General features: G+C 42.1%; 1 protein-coding gene across 1 annotated transcript; it reads right to left on the bottom strand.

Annotated features, from left to right (window-relative positions):
* Positions 1 to 695: 695 nt before the first annotated feature.
* On the bottom strand, positions 696 to 7861 carry LOC142498049 (indolethylamine N-methyltransferase-like). Its single transcript, XM_075606555.1, has 3 exons — positions 7618 to 7861; positions 6917 to 7124; positions 696 to 1140 (listed from the first exon to the last, which is right to left on the bottom strand). The coding sequence occupies exons 1-3, from the start codon at positions 7859 to 7861 to the stop codon at positions 696 to 698; spliced, it is 897 nt and encodes a 298-aa protein (XP_075462670.1).
* Positions 7862 to 15514: the final 7653 nt, after the last annotated feature.

The raw sequence follows: 15514 nt of genomic DNA on the forward strand, positions 1-15514 counted from the left end.
GTGACTGGGTGGGTGAGTGACTGGGTGCATGGGTGAGTGACTGGGTGTGTGGGTGAGTGACTGGGTGGGTGAGTGACTGGATGGGTGAAAGTGTGGGTGACTGGGTGGGTGACTGGGTGGGTGACTGGGTGGTTGACTGGTTGGTTGACTGGGTGGGTGACTGAGTGGGGGGCACAGGAGGTAGGCAGCAGGGGGGAGGGGTGAGACTGGCGTCTAATTCTGCGGCTGCTGCCTGGGGCAAGATGCTGGCACGGCGGAAGCTGGGGCAAGGGGGGGCGAGGGTGGGAGGAGCGGGCCCACATGAAGCAGGCCGGTCACCCTGCTTTATTTCTGATTTTTTTTTATAAAATGGAACAGAAGAAAGAAAATATAGTGGCATTTATTGAAAATGTGTTGAACATTTTGAAAGTTGCGGTTGGGCATTCATTTAAAATTGTGAAATTGTGTAATAATAAATATGTATTCTTAATTTCTCTCCTCTGTGCTAATCATTCATAGTCTTTCAAAATAATACGTTTTCAGAATTAGATCAATTGTTATTTTAATGAATATTCCAATTTATCTTATATTACAAGCAAACACATAAGTGTCCTCACATATAGCTAATGATTTTGTCATATAATTGGTATTTTGCTTTGACAGAAGAAAGAAATTAAAGAGGCATTTATTGATTATATTTTCAACATTTCGAAAGGTCAAGCTGGACATTGTAAAACTTCTCTCTCCTTGCGCGCTATAACATACACAAGGTTTTCATAATCTACCATATTACAGCCCTTTTTGCTGGGTAGCACATCCATATTCTCAATGACGTACCCTGCATCCCTGAGAGCCTCTCTTAAAAACATCTCATCATATGGCAGGATAAAGAACTTGTGCTCATCAATCTTATAGTATTTTCCATTAAAAACCCCAAAGAGTAACAGGTGACCCCCAATCTTCAGTAGTGATGAGAATTTTCTCAGGTTGCTCCGGTAAGCTTCCTTGTCTCTGCTAATAATATGTAGCACCCAAAGGCTGAGCACACAGTCCACTTGTGGCAAGACGACAGGGTCTAGAGGATTGTCTTTAGAAACATCCCATTTTACAACCTGTTTGACGGCTCTTCTTACTTTGTCTTCCTTTACCTGCCATTCCTCTCTGAAAATAAACACAAAATACTATGAATACATGAATATATGTGGCAGAAAGTCATATAATGCACATGGAAACCCTCTCCCCTCTCCCCCCAGCACACTTAACCCCAATATACATTAAGCCCCCCAATTCACATAAGCACCCCTTCTCAGCAATACACATATTAAAAACCCCAATACAAATAACGCCCTGCCCCTAAAATACACATAAAAAAAACCTCACAATACACATAATAACCCACCTCCCCAATAACTAACACACTTATTGTAGAAACCTGTTGCTTGACACATGTCTAAACTTTTCTGTTCTCCCTGCCTCATTCTATTACTACCGCCATTACGAGCCTCAGAAAATAAAGGGAAACTTATTATTCTGCCAATACTGTAGCTTCTTCTTTATAAACTCCACTAGCTTTTGTTCCCAGCTTCGCCCGGGGAATATAATATTAAATGCATGTCCTTGCCCACCACATCCCCCCCGCTGGTGCCACATCTCCCCGCCCCCCTCACTGTCGGAAAATCTCCCCAGCCTCCCACTGCTACTGGATGTATTACGGGGTGAGATTTGTCTCTGTCTGTGTGTGTATATGTGTGTGTCTCCCCCCGCTGCCAGAACATGTCCCCGGCCACACCTCCCCCCTCCCGCCCCCCGCTGTCGGCACATCTCCCGAGCTGCTGTGGCATGTCCTCTCTCTGCCAAATCTGCAGCAGAATGTCCAGTGAATGTTTCATTGTACTCCGTGGTGCCATTTCTGAGATTTCGATGCTTCGAACATACAAACAAACAGACGGAATCCAACTTAGAATTATAGTATACTAGCTGATATACCTGACATTGCCCGGGATAAAATTTTCCCGCTACCCCTCGCTCTACGCTCACCCCTCTTCCCCCGGCTTTCACATCTCCATTCCCCCCCCCCTTCACAGCTCCGATTCCCCACCCCCTTCACAGTTCCAATTCCCCCCCCATTTACATCTCCAATTGAGTTGGGGGGGGGTGGCTGGGAGGGTTGGGATTCCCCCCCTTCACAGCTAGGCGGCGTCTCCCTGGGTGGGCAAGTGGAATCACCCCCCCCCCCTTCAGAGGTTAGTGGCGGTGGCTCACCTTTGGTTAGTGATTTTCTACCCCCCCTTCAGAGCTCGGCACAAGTGGGTCACGAGGGGGGCGAGAGGGTTGTTATTCATGGGGGCAGGCGGGAGGGTTGTGCGGCTCACTGTAGGTGAGTTAGTGACAGGGTGCAGCGGCACCCTGCGGGTATCTCTGCGGCGGCTGACTTTGGGTGCGGTGTGTATTGTATGTCTTTATATAGCACCATTAATATATATAGCGCTTCAGGGGGTGTGACAGGGAGGGTGGCAGCAGCGGACTTACTGTGGGGCGGGAGGTCCGCTGCGGTGGCGGGTGAAAGCAGGGTCGTCAACAGAAAGCATGGGGCCCAGGACAAATGAAAGGAGCAGGGCACCCCTCTCCCCCCCCCCCAACCCATAGCGCACCTACCAGGGAAAAATATTTTTTAGCACACAACTTGAACGTAACTGTTTTTTTATTGTCATACCGAAAAAAAGATTACAATGCAACCTGTTTCTTTTTACATTTTCCACAAAAGACAGGTGAGCGGGTGACTGAGTGAGCGGGTGACTGAGTGAGCGGGTGACTGAGTGAGCGGGTGACTAAGTGAGTGGGTGACTGAGTGAGTGACTGGAAGGCAAGAGTGGGGAGGTGAATGGCAGGAGCGGGGGGGGGGTGAGTGGCAGGAGCGGGGGGGGTGAGTGGCAGGAGCGGGGGGATGAAAGGCAAGAGCGGGGGGGGGGGTGAAAAGCAAGAGCCGGGGGGGGTGAAAGGCAAAAGCGGGGGGGTGTAAGGCAAGAGCGGGGGGGTGAAAGGCAGGAGCGGGGGGGTGAAAGGCAGGAGCGGGCGTGTGTGCTAGAGGCGGCACCGGGCGAGAGGCGACGGCCTGGAGTGTACGGTGTCCTGGCGGGAGAGAGGCGGCATCGAGAGGCGGCATCGAGAGGCGGCATCGAGAGGCGGCATCGAAAGGCGGCATCGAGAGGCGGCAGCGGGAGAGGTGTGCAGCAGGGAGAGAGGTGACAGGCGGGCGTGATAGTGGGCGGAGATGCGGCAGGCTTGGAGTGGTGGTGTGAGGGACTGGTGATGCGGGGGGCCGGTGGCGGTGTATGTGAGGCGGCAGTGTGAGGGACTGATCCGGCGGGGGTGCGGATGGAAGTTGCGGCCCGGGTGTAGGGTGTGGCTGGTGGGTTTCTGAGGCAGATGGCGGGCCGGGTGTGAGGTGCGGTTGGGGGGGTTGCAGCGGCGCTCGGTGAGGAGGACAATCTGTGGCTGCACTACACTCAGAGGGGCATGCGTGTAGCCGGGGGGGGGAGGTACACCGGCTAATGAGAGCCGTGGGGGAGTGGGACATAGGGGCGGGGGGTGAGACAATGAGAGCCGTGGGAGGGAGGCTGGCCCGAGGGAGCAATCAGATTGGCCCGAGGCGGAGTGACGTACCAACGGACCAATCAAATTGCCCCTAGACACAGGGACATACATACATATATGTTTAAAAAAAATAATATATATATTCAGATTTTTATTTTCATTTTATTTTAATTGTTTTAATTCCTTTTCATTAGTCTAGTGAAGTTATAATTACTAAACCATTGGTTTTTGGATTCATAATACATGTGTATGTTTTTATTGATTGTTTCATAATGAATTGTTGTTGAATAAGGGTCTTCCTTTATTAATGAATTAATTTTATATAGCTGTTATATGTCCATCTGCTGATGTCAGTACCTATATACGGATTAAGATGTTTTTAACATTGTGAGTTTTTATCTTCATCTTTATTATTATCATCATTGTGTATAATTCCCTTAGTGAATGTATGTAATAATATTTTTTTTAATATACTCCACCTGTCTTGTTTAGTGGCTAAGATTGGTTATATTGCATATTATATTATATTCGTAGTCTGTCTCTGTATACCTATGTATATTAGTATTTGTGCTGATAGGTCTGGCAGGGTGATTTTTATTGGCCCATCGCCAGTGCCTTGGTCTTTTGTCTGGACACTGGCGATTGGCCACTGGTTGCTCTGTTACCACTCCCACTTGATTAAATGCGTCCATATATACTGAGCCCTCCCTCTAGCTGCTATTCCCTTTGAAAAAGTTACTGTCGTGACGAAACGCGTCAGGGACGCTACCACGACACTACGTCATCACGCAGTGCGCGCTTTACGGCCAGAGAGCACATGGAGCTGATCTGAGGCTGAAAAAATCTCTTTTACTGCACGGACGCTGAGAGACCTTGTTCCCTATCACCAACTACTGCTGCAGATACACCGGAGGGACGCTATACCATCAGATGTGTTCCAGGACGGTGCGACCTTGCTGGTGGTGATTATATATATCACAAATTGCCTTTTTAACTCTTATCCTTGTGAGTGTCCTTAATCCCCTTGTGCTTTTTATTGATTAAATGTACTGTTTTACACTATGGGAGGTGCGCTCTCTGTTCTTCTTTTTATGGGTATATATATATATATATATATATATATATATATATATATATATATATATTTTTTTTTTTTTTTTTTTTTATATATGTCCGGCTCTGCTGTATGTGCATGTGCACGGGGATACTGCCAATCATAGCGCAACACGTGACTAGGTGTTCACGTTTCTCTGCATGGCACGGGATTCGTTATTAGGAGGGAGCACTTAATTAGGTGAGAGGGTATCTGGTGAGTGATTTTAGCAACATCTGTATGCAGCGCCACTATACACCGTGTGTGTGTGTGTGTGTGTGGGGAGTAGAATTTGCATAGTAAGGGTTCTTCTCAACTTAGCCTGATGTATGTATTAATTATGTTGTTCTGCTAGCTGTATATTGCTTATCACACAGTTACAACATCCTTCGTCAGGGTTAGTCACAATTTATAAAGAATAACATATATATACATCAAATACTTAGAAAACTTGGGATATTAAATTGTGCTGCACTTTATAATCTACTCTTTATAATCTACTCTGTATAGGTGTACTAATCATATTCCATTAATGCTAAAATCTTATGACATTATCAATTTCTGTATGATATTGGGTATGGTCATGTTGCAGTAGTTTATACTCCTATAACCCTAGTATCACCATGCTGGTGTGAAATATTGCTAGTAATCATATGAGTAGTGTAGTTATTATTATTTTATATTATATTTTAAGTTTTTTTAATTATAAGTGTTATAATGACTGATATTATTGAGATTCTTATATGGTAAATGTCACAATATTCACCAATTATTTGGTGAAAAATTATTTGGGTGATCAGAGGTTTATATTAATAATTTCACCACAATATTTTTGTTTATAATATCCTCTGAGAGATTACTCACTTTTTATTAATTAAATATCACTGATTTATTCTGCCTTAGTGTAATGTGTGTTCCATGTCTTATTTGACTTTGTTATGTTTAATTGTTTTCTGCTGTTTTTGTGTATATGCTGTGATCTGTGAACCAATTGGAAGGCTGATGATATAACCTCCCAGATGAGTTAAAACGTTTTCCATTGGTTAGCTGGCTGCATTTAGTTAGCTCCAATGAGCATTGTGCCTTCCCTGACAAATTCTTCCCACGTGACACGAAACGCATAGGAGAGCCACTGCATGTTGGGCATGAACGTGATGACGCAACACGCCTGACATTACCTACACGAGCGCAGGAATCACTACAGGTGGATGCCGGTCTGAAACTTCCCCTCAGCACACGCCAACTGCAATCCGGAGAGGGGGATTTTGTCTGAACAAATGACCTTCCTTTGGAGTGTTTTACTGCCTGGTGTACTTGGATCTGTATCATCCTTATTTTATTGTAAGTTTTGTACTTTTCTATTAATGTCATTATAAATTGTATCATTTTTGAACTTTTACTGATTCTTTTCCTCTTGTTTACGCCCCTATCCTTTTGTCTTTATGTATGTGAGTCTTCTATAGCCCCGCTGATCACGGGAGATGGGGAGCAGCATTGAAGAGGGATTTTAAAGGAGACTTTAGACGGCCAGCGCGCATTTTTATTTTTGTACTACACTCCAAAAACACACCCTACGCGTTTTGTCCTTAAGACATATATGTACTTAGACAATAATGAAAGATTTTTGTTGAGGGGAAGTACTGTAGGAGAGGGACAAAATAAATAGGCAGTGACACAGAGACTTTGGTGCATGGTTCAGCCTAGAGCTGCCCTGCTCAGACTTGCAGAAGCAGGGAGGGATGGGCTGTTTTGCAGTGGAAGCCCCCTCAGCAAGCAGGGAAATAACCTGCAGCACGGGAAAAAGAGGTGCAGGTACTGACAGTACCACTACAAAAAAGCTCCATATATAATAGGCTGGATTTATAGGAAGCTTAAAGCAACATTCCTGTGCTCATAGTTCTGTGCCGTCCATAAATACATTTGTGTTCTTCTTACAATGTGTGTTATAAACCTATTTTTGTTTAACTGCTAAGTAATTATAATACAATACAAAGATAAAAGCACTAGGTATGAAATAAAAACATTGGGAGAAAAAAGTTTGTATTGTAAATGGACACTATCAGGTAATTAACCTCAATTAGGTTAATGGTTAGTGACCAACAGAAAGGAGCTTTTATGTAAAGGACAGTTTAGACTTTGCGAGCTCTTGAATGACTTTTTGACAAGATGGGACTTGAAGAAGGGGAGCGAAGTTAATTGGGACATACAGGAGTTATTTTTCTTGTAATAATGTACTTGGAAATATGTTACCTGTTGCCTTCTAGTTCACAAACAGCCTTTGCTGCATATGACCAATCAGCAGCTCCTGGATCCTTTTTAAGCCATTTCTCAAATTCCTGGATGTTGGGCTCAGTAAATTCTATCACAATAATCTCTTTGAAGATATCACTGGCTGAGAAAAGATGGTAAACTGTTGGGCCCATGGAGATATCAATCATTGTGTCTCCTCTCACATGCCCTGCACCAACAGTTAGAAATAATAAAATACACTTGAATTATATTTAACAAGTTTTTTTGCTATTGAAAAAAATTAAACTTTGTGTTATCCCAATACAATAAAAAAGAAAATATCTCACTGCAACAGGTAATAAGAATATGAGTACTGTATGTATATATAAATGACACATTCTCTGAACTTTATCTCACTGAAAGCAACTTATGTTGCTAATTATTTCACAATAACAAACGCCTTTTTGACCGAAAGCACTTTTACTTTTTATTTAGAAAACACACATCTTTATACATAACCCGCTTCGTGTTTAGCTACGTAAAGAGGATCGGGCAGGAAGCAAACTACACATATATCATTAATTGACTTGACTTTTAATTATTAGTTAATACAAAAAATGTATTTACTAATACATTTATTAGTGTAATAAATCATTAATTTTCTGTACATAAAAATATCAGTTGCCACAAATTCATTCAAGTACAATAATAAATATACAAACCTGAAGAGACCGTTTCATGCATTTTTTTCAAAGGGAATTCCACAGTTTCATATATTAAGGGATAATTTTCATCACAGAAGTAGGTATCTACAAGTCCTTTTGGCTGAAATTCTTCATCATGATAATGTTTGTGGAGACTGGAATCCATTGCAAGTCTGTGGTGCAATGTTTCTGCTGCCTCTGATGTGATGTTGGATAAATCCTTTAATTCCTTTGAAGTCCTTTTATCAATGTCACAAGTCATGAGAACAAATATTAACATATGACAGGAAAAAGAACCTGTGCTCATTAACCATATACAATACCTATATAATATCATATAATACTGTATGTCAAACTGTTCTCCGTCTCTCCTTACTTTGTCTTCCTTTACCTGCCATCCCTCTCTGAAATTAAACACAAAATACTATTATTAGTGTCTGAATACATATATGTGATATGTGATAGTCAAATGATTGACAATAGAGATGAGCTAAATATGTTGCACAAAGTTATAAAATGCACATCGAAGCCCTTTCACAATGGAATAATATTCAGTATAAGGAAATGTGGACCTTGATCTCATTACTAGCTGAAGCATGTGCTATTTGTATCAGAAGAGCTCAGCAATACATGCCCCCCATGAAGGTGTTAAAATGATATGTCAGCTCTACAAGTCTCAGGGATTGAAAGGTGAATATAATCTTCTAGCTTTATCTTTCTTAAAAGGGCTGTTCCAGTACTGATAGAATTAACTCACTATGCTAGTTGTAATCTTTATTTACTTCTGTTGTTCTCAGTTTGTCTTTTATACAATAGCACAAGAGCAGTAAAATGCCCCAAACAATACAGCTGCATGCCCTTGATAAACATTCCCTGTATTTCTCTTTGTAATGTAGAAGTAGAAACTGCCGGCCAAACACAAGCAAGATGTAATGTTTTACTAATGCTTTGTCCAAAGACACAGATACATAACCTCTACAGAAACTTGTTATTTCTCATTGTTAAACATGATATGTTATGTATTAACATGCCCTTGGTTTTCTGTATAAATGTCGGGGCACAACTGAATAAACTTTGAAGTGTGGAAGCAGACCTGTTGTCTGACTCCTCTCTTCCCGAGCTCGTATTTGTCTGTGTTTCGGAGACTGCTAAACCAGTGCTGTCCAAATCTCCCTAGGTTGAGTGAAGTGATTCCTACCAAAGTAAAAAGTAACCCTTTCAATTGGTGGCAAGCGGTGGGATCTCCACTGGGTCGGTGAATATACTCTAATTTATTGTTTCTTGCCTTCCATCTGGAATCCATATTGGTAGGATATCAGGATATAAAGTCCCTGATACAGTAGCTTTTAAAGGGTATAACGTCCCTGATATTATTGGGGTATAAAGTCCCTGATACCAATTACGGGTATAAAGTCAATAATTGTTGTTGTTTATCAGACTGGTTTACGCTCTCCCGGACACAGCAGACTTAATATAGGGTATAAGTGTAAAGTTTGTGTGGAGTAACCTCCTTTGGCGCTGAGGCTTGTGCAATAGTTTTCTTCTTGTACTGGTAACCTCAGAGAGGGAGACAAAAGATAAACAAAGAACACCACAATAGTGTATTACCCTTGGGACAATAGATAATATGATGGATAATGTACAAAAAGCATTTACTAGTTAAAACAATTCTTGCTACAATTGAAGTAAAACATATTTTATATTAATAAAACAGTTGATCAATCTCCTGCTGGATAAATGAAAAAAAGACTTCCAAGCGCTTGTGCTTAAGGAAGCTGTGTTGCTCCGCCGTTGGTAAAACTGAAATCCTACTCACCGTCCATGAGTAGGACATGTGCAATGGTTCGGGGTCTTTTACTCTAGGAATAACCGCTCGCCGTGGGGTGCAGAACGTCTGTTTGTGCGGGGAGGTCTCCTGCAATCCTCGTGGTCTCGTTGCCAACAGAGTTTCTTCCGAACGTCTCCTCCGCTGACGTCACCGCCTGGTTTAGCACTGCTACGGTGTCCCTGGATGGCCACAAACCTTCCTACGCGTTTCGAAACTCCAATTGATGGGTTTCTTCGTCAGGGACTGTATCACAGGTTTTGATTTATTGTTTGTATATCACTGTATAATATTGTTCACACAAGCGCTAAATTGCACTTATTATTTTACCACTATATGTGTAAAGTGTTGTATTATAGAGTATAAGTGTTGTATTATAGAGTATAAGTGTTGTATTATAGAGTATAAGTGTTGTATTATAGATTATAAGTGTTTATTATAGAGTATAAGTGTTTATTATAGAGTATAAGTATTGTATTGTAGAGCACAAGTGTTAAGATTACAGTGATAAGTTTTTTCTTTTAGATCTTCTGTATAAGTTTCCTTTGTATTGCAATCATTTCATTTTTATATAAACTAATTTTTGGTTCCACTAGACCGTTTCCAAGAGACGGTGCCTTTGATGACTTTCATATGTGATGCTCAGAGGCACTTGTCTAGGGGATCCTGACTGGTTGTGGTTTGGTCCCAACCAAAGTGGAATATGAAATATATGCGGGAATCTGCCAATGCATGGGTTAAAATTGCCCCCTACGGGTGTGAAATGTCACCCGATAAAATTGTGTCACCCGCACCTCCACCTCCTTATATATCTTCCCTATACACTAGTTTATCTCAGGAACCCTTTTCAGATGAGGATGTTTTATTAGCAATAACACCCCGTGTTGACCCCAGTCCAACTGTGAGTCGCAGTGAGACCCCTCCAACCCCTTCGGGTTCGGGTACGCAACAAATATTCTCCACTTCTGTTAGTGAGGGTACCCAAGCTAAAATAAAAGCTGCTCAGCAACTGGCTGCTTCTAAAACTGGTCTCACTGAGTTAGTCAGCCCTCAAAAGAGCAGTGATAAGTCGTGGACCATGAGTAGTCCTAGAGGTCTCTTACAAACCATAGCCGATTATGTGGCACCTTCAGCCCAGGTTGACACTGTTGTTACAATGCCATTTATGACTGTGGGCGACCAGTTGATTACTAAACCCCCTGATATTATGACTCTTAATGCATGGACAAAGACTCATGGTGTACCAAAAACAAAGGGCGACCTGAATTGTATAATACAGGAATATGTAATACACCTTGTTGACAAGTTAAATGGCATCTATGGTGATGTATCTATGTCTCTTCCTTGTCCCACAGGTACGCCAACACACCCTTTACAACCAGGTGACACGGTCCTGGTCAAGCAACTGTTCCAAAACAAGATGCTGGATCCTCCCTTCGGCAAACCAACTACCATCATCGCCGTCACCCATGCTGCAATCTTGACAGAAGACAGCCCAACATGGATAAACGCAAGCCGTATGAAGACCGCACCAATTGGTTCCCATGGTTCACCCATCCTGGACCCGTCGGCAAGCTCCTAATATTTACCATGTGGTTATCTATTATAACAGCTTTAATCTGGGGACTAATTGCGGGACTAACTGCCTGTTATATGCAACACACTGAGACATACACATATATAAATGTTACACCCACCAGTTGTATGTTCAATTGTACAGAATATTCTGGGCGACACAAAAGGGAGAGATGCCAACCTTTGCCGTACGCTCAGACCACCCATATATTCATCTCTAATCGTCACATTAGATCGTCACTAGATACCTAGTAAGAGATAGGTTTCTGCACCCGATGGTCTTTTGGAGGTTTCTTCCCCCGGGAGTTTTTCCTCTCCAGAGTGGTGAGCAGAAGAAAAAATGGGTTTGGTCAGATGGTTGTTCTTTTAGAACAAAAGGAGGGATTTGAAGGGGTTAAAATTATATGTCAGCTCTACAAGTCTCAGGGATTGAAAGGGTGAATTTAATCTGCTAGCTTTATCTTTCTTATTCAGGCTGTTCCAGTACTGAGAGAATTAACTCACTATGCTAGTTGTAATCTTTATTTACTTCTGTTGTACTCAGTTTGTCTTTTATACAATAGCACAAGAGCAGTAAAATGTCCCAAACAATACAGCGGCATGCCCTTGATAAACATTCCCTGTATTTCTCTTTGTAATGTAGAAGTAGAAACTGCCAGCCAAACACAAGCAAGATGTAATGTTTTACTAATGCTTTGTCCAAAGACACAGATACATAACTTCTACAGAAACTTGTTATTTCTCATTGTTAAACATGATATGTTATGTATTAACACGCCCTTGGTTTTCTGTGTAAATGCCGGGGCACAACTGAATAAACTTTGAAGTGTGGAAGCAGACCTGTTGTCTGACTCCTCTCTTCCCGAGCTCGTATTTGCCTGTGTTTCGGAGACTGCTAAACCAGTGCTGTCCAAATCTCCCTAGGTTGAGTGAAGTGATTCCTACCAAAGTAAAAAAGTAACCCTTTCACCCCATTATTCCTTTATATGGATCACCTTAACTCCCATAATTCCCATGACATGGACATTGCAGCTTTCTGTAGGAATAACCTGTGTTACTTTAGATCAAGAATGAACGTGTAAATCATTGGAGTCACTCACAGACTGCTGGTTTTGCAACAAGTTTAGCATTGCAGGGTCTATTCCAAGGTCTGCAAAATATCATAAAAGAAATCCCATTGATAAATGTAGTGCAGTTTCTTCTCCACCTCTCATAGCCTAGATATTTTGATAAATGACCCCTTTTTGACTCTGGTGACAGAATTCTCCCCCCAAAATACCCACACAAGTAACAATCAATAACTATAACGATTGACAACAGTGAAAACTGCCTAAATTGCCAGATATGTAAATTTTTTACTCATTCCTTTTTTGTTGTTTTGCTAATTATTTACAGCAGCAAAACCTCAAAGACCAATCTAAACCGCAGAGAAACCCGGAGATTTCCTTTTGCTTTGCACTTTAATTCCGTGGTTAATGCTATAAAGACTGAGACATATAATAGGCGGATTAAAGCAAATCTCCTGTGCTCACATTTGTGTGCTGTCTGTAAATACATTGGTGTCCATCATGACTTACAATGTGTGTTATAAACATATGTATAGTTATAACTGCTGAATAGCACCGGTTATGTGCTCAGTTCTTTACATAGTGACTATACAGACATTTGACTATACTGTACCTGAAGACTGTATAATGTAACTGGTCACTACAAGGTAATTAACCTTAATTAGTTTAATGGAAATGACCGGGAGAAAGGAGCTTATATGTAAAGGAATTTGTCCAAGCTGTTAAATGACCTGTTAACAAGATGGGACATGAAGATGGGGAGAGAAGATCACTGGCAAATACAGGTATTATTTGTCTTATAATAACGTACTTGGAAATATGTTACCTATTGCCAGGGCCGCCAAGAGGGGGGGACAAAGGATACTGGCGTCCCGGGCCCAGTGAGTCAGGTCGCCATTTAAACTAAACGTAAAAAATAAATATAATGTGCCAGGTGTCTCTATTGGCAGCGCCGGAAGTCAGCTGCTGGGTAAGCTTCCGGTGCGCCAGCATAAGAGGGAGGCCCGGCGGGTGCAGGAGCAGCCTCGAGGGACAGGTGACACCCCCTGCACTAGCAGCCCTTCCCCCTACAACATCGCCACCCCCTGCAACATGCTCCCCCCCCTGCAGCACCAGGCCACCCCCTGCAGCAGCGGCCCTCCCCAGCCTCATGCAGCCGGCTCCTCACTCCCCCCCCACCACCCCTAACGGCATCATCCTTTCCACCCCACCCCAACCGGCATCTACTGGACCAGGCCTGATCATCCACAAGGTAAGTCTTTTATCTAATATATATTGGGGGGCTTGGGGGAATTTTTATATGTATTGGTGGGCTTGGGGGAATTTTTATATGAATTGGGAGGCTTGGGGAGTTTTAAAAAAAATCTTTTTGATGTGTGTGTGTGTGTGTGTGTGTGTGTGTGTGTGTGTGTGTGTGTGTGTGTGTGTGTGTGTATATATATGTATATATATAATATATATATATATATATATATATATATATATATATATTATATATGTGTGTGTGTATATATATATATATATATACATACATTATATATATATATATATATATATATATATATATATATATATATATATATATATATATACATATATATATATACAAACAAAGAGAAAAAGCAGCGCCTCTAGAAGTGTGTGGTTAATTTATCTAGAAATTATGTGCTAGTGATAATTCAAATAATTAATGGATTGTGAATTAAATAATATGTGAATATAAAATAAATTATTCTAATATAGTGGTGGCACATGAATAAACTACCCAGCGCGGCTCAGCGCGGCTCAGCACGGCTCAGCCCGCCTCAGCGAGGTTGAACTTACTATGTCCCAGGCCTAAGTGAGAAGCAGAGGCGAGAAATACATGCGAGGTGGGAGAGTGCGATGGGGTTGAGTCAGAAGGGAGAGAAATACATGGGAAGGGATGAGAAAGAGAGGGAGCTCGTGAGGTGTGAAATGGGGTGGGGCAGAAGGCAATACTGCTGACACGGGGGACGGGGCTGCTTAAAATGTTTGTCCCGGAACCCACATTTCTGTTGGCGGCACTGCCTGTTGCCTTATAGGTCACAAAGATCCTTTGCTGCATATGACCAATCAGCAGTTCCTGGATCCTTTTTTAAAGCCATTTCTCAAATTCCTGGATTGGGCTTAGTAAATTCTATCACAATATTCTTTTTCAAAATATCAAAACTGATATCGTAAACTGTTGGGCCCACAGAGATATCAATCAATCAATGTGTCTCTTCTCCGCCAACAGAACTCTATGGGCCCAGGACAAACATTTTAAGCAGCCCCCCCCCGTGTCGGCGGTATTGCGAGCCCCCCCTCCATTTCACACCTCATGAGCCCCTTCTCTCCCCCCCTCTTCTCATTATTTCTCTCCTTTCCGTCTCACCCCCTCTCACGTCTCGCCTGTATTTCTCTCCCTTGCGTCTCACTTACTTACCTGTTTTCCTCACTCACTCCCGCTCTCCTCTGCCACTGTCAATTACCCCACGCTCACTCATCTCTCTCCCCCTCACATAATTCCCCCCACAAGATAAATACCTAAAAACTTCCCGCCCCCAATGCGAAAATCTTCCCAACCCCAAATACATACAAAGAAACCCCCCAAATGCAGCCAAAAATCCACCTACCCAATACATATTAAAAAAAACAATACATATAACACCCCATACATACACGCACACGAACGCGCACACTCACATACCATATAAAAACAACCCTCCCCAATACATATAAAAAATACCCCAACCATATTAAAATACCCCCAATCCCCCAATACATATAAAAAAAACCCCAACCCATATTAAAATACCCCCAATCCCCCAATACATATAAAATTTCCCTCAAGCCATATAAAAATACCCCCGAGCCTCCAAAACATATAAAAATTCCCAAAGCCCCCCAATACATATAAAAAAATACCCCAAACATATAAAAATAACCCCAATCCCCCAAAACATATACAATTTCCCCCAAGCCATATAAAAAATATCCCAAACCATATACAAATATCCCCAAGCCCCCAATACATATAAAAATTCCCCCAAGCCCCCCAATACATATAAAAAATATCCCAAACCATTTAAAAATACCCCCAAGGCCCCAATACATATAAATATTCCCCCAAGCCCCCAATACATATAAAAATACCCGCAAGCCCACCAATACATATACAAAATACCCCAACCCATATAAAAATACCCGCAAGCCCCCAATACATATAAAAATTCACCCAAGACCCCAATACATATAAAAATACCCCCAAGCCCCCCAATACATATAAAAAATACCTCCAAGCCTCCCCAATACATATGAAAATACCCCCAAGCCCCCCATTACATATAAAAATACCACAAGCCCCCCAATACATATACAACATACCCCCAAGCCTCCCCAATACATATAAAAATAGCCCCAACCCCCCCATTACATATAAAAATAC

Source organism: Ascaphus truei, chromosome 6 (assembly GCF_040206685.1).
Source record: "Ascaphus truei isolate aAscTru1 chromosome 6, aAscTru1.hap1, whole genome shotgun sequence".
NCBI classification, from domain to species: Eukaryota; Metazoa; Chordata; class Amphibia; order Anura; family Ascaphidae; genus Ascaphus; species Ascaphus truei.

Excerpts from the sequence above, each read along its gene's own strand:
- LOC142498049 (XM_075606555.1), bottom strand. The coding sequence starts at position 7,861 with ATGACTTGTGACATTGATAAAAGGACTTCAAAGGAATTAAAGGATTTA. Across the intron at positions 7,125-7,617 it reads GCATGAAACGGTCTCTTCAG|GGCATGTGAGAGGAGACACA; the intron begins GTTTGTATATTT and ends CTGTTGGTGCAG. Across the intron at positions 1,141-6,916 it reads TGTGAACTAGAAGGCAACAG|AGAGGAATGGCAGGTAAAGG; the intron begins GTAACATATTTC and ends GTTTATTTTCAG.